At 51.5% G+C, this 5,336-nt stretch overlaps 2 protein-coding genes across 2 annotated transcripts in view; both read left to right on the forward strand.

The window, feature by feature from the left end:
- Positions 1-889: 889 nt before the first annotated feature.
- Positions 890-3,217, forward strand: LOC146590013 (DNA polymerase epsilon catalytic subunit A-like; the record flags this gene model as incomplete). Its single annotated transcript, XM_085315242.1, is given in 6 exon segments — positions 890-1,186; positions 1,316-1,496; positions 1,898-2,029; positions 2,173-2,366; positions 2,535-2,734; positions 3,145-3,217. Coding segments are annotated over 6 exon segments (843 nt in total), but the record flags the coding sequence as incomplete, so codon positions are not given.
- Positions 3,218-3,219: 2 nt separating this feature from the next.
- Positions 3,220-5,336, forward strand: part of LOC146590014 (P2X purinoceptor 2-like) — a gene marked incomplete at its 5' end in the record, with an annotated part of 4,424 nt that continues 2,307 nt past the window's right edge. The window contains 3 exons of the mRNA XM_085315266.1: positions 3,220-3,275; positions 3,552-3,638; positions 5,263-5,333. Of these exons, the coding sequence (XP_085171392.1) occupies positions 3,220-3,275; positions 3,552-3,638; positions 5,263-5,333 (214 nt within the window). The remainder of the gene's footprint in view (positions 3,276-3,551; positions 3,639-5,262; positions 5,334-5,336) is intronic.

Genomic DNA, 5,336 nt, shown 5'->3' on the forward strand with positions numbered 1-5,336 from the left:
GTGCTGCTGCACGCAACAAGCCTCCAAAGAAAGCAGGGCGCTAAGGCAAGAGAACTAAGCGCACCAGATGTAGCAKCCCCATTTTAGGSAGGTTACAGCGGGAWKCATTCTGGGYACGCRRAGTGCTGCTTCCCATGCTCGGGTCAAACTGAGAGCAGGTGCCTGCCATACTGTCTTTGCAGCTCCCTTAGATGGCAAGACAAATTCATTTGGCTTCTGGCTGTGCTGTAGCAGCATATCTTTCCTGAATTGTATGTTGTGCTGTCGTTTGCTGTTCCCTGTTTAATGGCAGCTAAATAGCAGCAATTCCTCCATCCTACTGACTCCAGCTCCTGTGTTCTGCTTGTAGGTTAGTGGCCGAGGTCAAGCGTCTTGGCTCTTCAGTGGTTTATGCCAGCTTCAACCAGATCATCTTGTGCACCATCAGCTACATGGAGTACATCATCAACAGTTGGGGCTGCCAAAGGTTATGCTCAAGAAGCCAGGCCTGGAGAAAATCTTCTGGAGGCTGAGCTAAGACATGGCTCAAGGTGTGGAAGGAGGATACTGATTCTTGCCTCTTCTTGTTCCTCAGCACTGCATTTCTTGCAGAGTTAGCTTTGGAAGAAAGGCTACAAGGTCACCTAGTTCTCTCGCCATCATGCCCAGAGTAGGGATCTGTCCCTTAACTGTGCTGTATGGGGCAATATTCCAAAAATATCTGTACGATTCAATCTAAAGAGACCTTTAGGAGAATGCAAGCAGTTGCGCTGTGCCCAGTCTCTTACACTCTGGTAGCACTCAGCATCCTAGCTTTGATATGTAGGCTGCTAAGACAGGCCTCTTGACACAAGAAGCAGTTGAAGCTTGGGTATGATTCCTCTACAGCCCTTAGTTCTGCTAATGACTGCTCTGCAGCCTTTTGTACTGAGTCCATTCGCTGAAGCATGGTTGGTTGTGAGAAGTGAACTGCTCTCTTGCTAACATCACCTGCTCCTTATCGCCTCCCATGGAGAAGGTTATTAGCTAGGGAAGATGCCAACACTGTGTGTGACTGCAGTCTCTTCCCTCCAGCATCCACTCAAAGGAGATCTTTCACTCTCTGACTATTTCCTTCTGCCGCTGCTGGGAATTCCTGCTCTGGATGGATTCAGCAAATTATGGAGGTATCAAGGGAAGAGTGAGTTCTAGTGTCCACTCTGGGGAGGTAAGTGCTCAGTCCTCCAGACACAGGGGTGCATGGGTTGAGTTGAGCATGGAGCTGTTGGTTTGGATATAGGGAATTGCTATGACATCACCAACCCAAAGCCTGGGCACGGCTTGTGCTCCATTCCAGCAGGACACTAGCGAGAGTCAAGTATTGGATGAGGACAGTGAGGAAGAAGAGGAGAACAAGGAAGAAGAGGAGGAGGATGGAGAAGVAAATGTGGAGGACTTGCTAGAGAATAGTTGGAACATTGTGCAGTTTCTCCCCCAGGCTGCCTCCTGTCAGAACTGCTTTCTCGTGATTGTGTCAGGTGAATGCAGTCTGCTGCTCACCTGGTCCATACTTTGAATGTTACCTCTGGTGACTAGAGCTATTCCCACCCTGCTGCTGCCCAGGCCATATCCACAGGGTTCCCCACAGCTTCTTGAAGCTCTCTGTGCTACTGAGAAGGTTCTGATGTTGATCCAAAGAACCCCTTACAGTCAAAGACTGCACTGTACTGGATGTGGTACAGAAGGAACCACCTCCATGTCTGTAAATATCATTGTTTGGGTGGTTTCAGTGCCAGTGTGAAYTCTCTCAGGGAGGGGGAAAAGGTCACTAGTTCCTGTTTAGTCATTGGTGCCCCAGGAGAGTTGACAAGCACAGTAGCGCTTGTGCCGCTCTCCCATCGTGGACTGCATCTGGAGCTTTTCTTATGTCTCTCTGCAGCCTACATTGTGGCTGTGTACCACAGCATGAAGGAGGAGCTGCGGTGCAATGCCCCTGGGAGCGCTCCCATCAAGAGGAGGGCCACGAGCCAGGTGTCCCAGGAGGCACTGGGAGAGACGGGAGCCATGCCTGGTGAGTACGGTTAGCCACAGTTAGCCATGGGWGAGCTGTGTGCAGCACTGCTGGGCCAGTCCTGCAGCAGGAAGAGAGCTGCCCACCTTGCTGTCCCCATATGCTTCCATATGGCTCAAGAGCTCTCTGCTCCTCCTCACCAGGCATGATCACTTTCTCATAGGATCATGTGGCCAACAAGCTCATGCAGAGCTTCTTCACCATCACTCAGAATATCCAGAAGAATATGGCTGGTTCCTGTAATGCCACTGAGCCCTCAGACATGTTCCCAGTGCTACCTGGCTCCTACTTGCCACTCAACAACCCAGCTCTAGAGTTCATCAAATATGTCTGCAAGGTTAGTGGGGTGGGCTGTGTTTTTTTTTTCTTTTTTAAAAAGTTAAAAAGAAAAACTGTTGCAATTCTACAATCAGTTTGTTTTGCCCAGCTAGCACTCGCATCAGAGTGAGTCCCTGTGAGGACCGTCTTCTCTGCTGGTGGCCTTACCTAACACTTTCTCCTGTAGGTGTTGTCCCTGGATGCCAGTATAACTAACCAAGTAAACAAACTGCGCCGGGACCTGCTGCGCCTCATTGAGGTGGGTGTGTTCTCAGAAGAAGCCCAGTTTCGGGACCCTTGCTGCTCCTACGTGCTCCCTGAAGTCATCCGCAGGAAGTGCAAATTTTGCAGGGACTTGGACCTGTGCAAGGACCCTGCCCTCTCGCAGGTACAGCCTTCCTTTCCCAGGAAATTCCCTTTGCCTTGGCTGCATGCATGAAGTCCCTCTTGGGGACACCAGAGGCCCTAGCATGGTTGTGCTCTCGGCCTGTCATTCACTCAAATGTTGTCCATCTTTCTCTCTCAGTCCTTTTGCTTTGAAGGTCTGCTTGGTTTCATGACAGCGATAAACCTCCCTTCAAGGTTATTTTCTGCTCATCCCCTTTCCTAGCTGCCTGTGACAGTTTGAGGTGTGCTGGTGCTTTGGCTGATGCTTTATCCCCTCCCGAAATTGGTTATGGCTTCCTGGCACTCGGGGCTCTCAGAATGCTCTTGTTAGGCTGCGAGGGCTGAGGCTGCACCATGCTTTCTCTTGGGAAGAGTGACACTTGTGTTCATCTCCCTTCTCTCTGCCCCTCGGATGGGTCAGTGCTGCCCAGTTGGGTATGCTCCATCTGCCAGGCGCAGTATGACTCGGATTCCATTGAAAGGGCACTGAGAAGAGCTGTGAGATGCTGGCTTGGTGTCCAGCAGAGGAAGTGAGTGTCAGGTGCGGGCCCCAGGGATGGGTCCTGGCCCTGGGGAGGATAGTCCTCTGCTAGGATGGGACAGGCACCAAAAGGCTGGCCCATCTTCGAGGTCCTGTTGGACACCAAGGGGTGCTCTGGGTGGGACATCTCTGAGGGTGCTCTTGAGCAGTTTGGCCCCTTCTGCAATAGGCCGTGGCATAGGGAGGGGGTGCCATGGCACAGGGATGCCCTTGCACAGGCCATGCCAACAGAGACCATTTTGCTTCTCAACCCGCAGTGCTCAGTTCTCTCCACAGTGAGTCCCTGGCGAAGATGGCACCGCAGTTCACCATCCTTATCAAGAAGAACATCTGCTTCCCCTGCTTCGGCTTCTCTAAGGATGTGCCTGGGCAAGAGGTCAATGTGGGGCCTAGGGATGTATGAAATAGGCCAGTGGGTGCCCAGGCTGCTGGGTGTGTACAGGGCAGAGCACAGAGTGGAGAGCAGTGCAGATGATGCTAAGCAGCTGAGTGCAGGTCAGGCCCTGCTGCTGGGACCAGGACAGCCTTGCTGCAGCAGCAGTGCTTTGTAGTCAGGTCTTTGGCATATTGGGGACAAGGGGGCCACCCTGGCCCTACACATGCATGTGTGTTGTCTCTCTGTGTGTGTGTGTGTGTGTGTGTGGAGTGCAGCCAGATGCCTTCCTGAAAGTGCAATGATGGATGGCAGAGCCATTTCCCATAAGAATTAGGTACCAGAGGAGTGAGTGTTCACTGACAGCAGGAAGATGTGGTTGAAATACATGGACTAGCCTGAAGGATGGAGAGGCAGGAGTGGAGCTGTGCAGGAGCAGTGCCAYTTGGCAGCTGGAGGAGATGCTGGCTTTTCACAGGGGATCCCTGTTCCTAGGTTGYTCCCAGAATGACGGAGGTTGGAAGCACCTCTGGAGATTGCCTAGTTCAACACCTGCTTAAAGCAGGGTCACCTAGAACAGGTTGCTCAAGGCCAAGCCAACTCTGGTTTTTGGTATCTCCAAGGATAGAGACTCTCTAACCTCTCTGGGCAACCTGGTGCAGTGTTTGATCACCGTCACTGTAAAAAGGTTTGTTCTTAAGTTCAGGCACAATTACTGTATTTCAGTTTATGCCCATTGCCTCTCATATGATCACGGGGCACCACTGAGAAGAGCCTGGCTCCATCTTCTTTACTCTTACCCGGCAAGTATTTGTACACATTGGTAAGATGCCCCTGAGCCTTCTCTTCTCCAGACTTAACAGTCCCATTTCTCTCAGTCTCTCCTTAGATGAGAGATGCTTCTAGTCCCTTCATCATCATTGCTGGACTTGCTCCAGTAGGTCCATGTCTCTTTTGTACTGGTGAGACCACACCCATACAGCTGTGGTCTCCCAGGCCCACAGCTCCAGCTGTGGCCTAACCAGTGCTGAGGAGAGGGCAGTAATTACCTTCCCCAACCTGCTGGGACAGGATGTTCTTTGGTGCTCAGCTGCTGTGTCTGTGATACCGAGTTCTCAACCCTTACTCCATCCATCTATCCTTCACTCTTGCTTGCCCCTGCCTCCACTGAGGAAGGTGGTGATRATGAGGATGGTAATTATTGAGAAAGAAGGAGCAGGAATGCTCACACTAGTGGGTAGATATGGGGTATGTGGCCTTGCAAAGGGAGTGGTTGAAGTCTTTGGGAACAAGAATCCCTTTGAAAATGCCAGCATCTCCCCCCGTAACTACCCCAGGGTTCCGCCTGTTCCTGCTCGCCACCCTCCTGCTGTGCAGGCCATCCCTTAGTCAGTCACGTGCATTTCTGAGTGCCTGCATACATCCACATCTGGTATGTAGTTCTCCTAGGAAATCCCTTCACCGTTCATCAGCTGGGATCATCAGTGATGGCATGGATATCAACAAGCAGAGCTGAGGTTTAATGTTTTGCTGGGGTGCTTCAAGATATTAGGAAGAAAATTGAGGAGGATTGGTGAGCTGCTCTATGCCATGGCTCTGGGTTTGTCTCCCCAGGGGCAACATTCAAGCTACTGAGAGCAGTTACTTGAAAAGCTGCACCTTCAACACCACCTCTGCCCTTTACTGCC

Source organism: Rhea americana, unplaced genomic scaffold, assembly GCF_003343005.1.
Source record: "Rhea americana isolate MKP2758 unplaced genomic scaffold, rheAme1 scaffold_424, whole genome shotgun sequence".
Classification (NCBI taxonomy): domain Eukaryota; kingdom Metazoa; phylum Chordata; class Aves; order Rheiformes; family Rheidae; genus Rhea; species Rhea americana.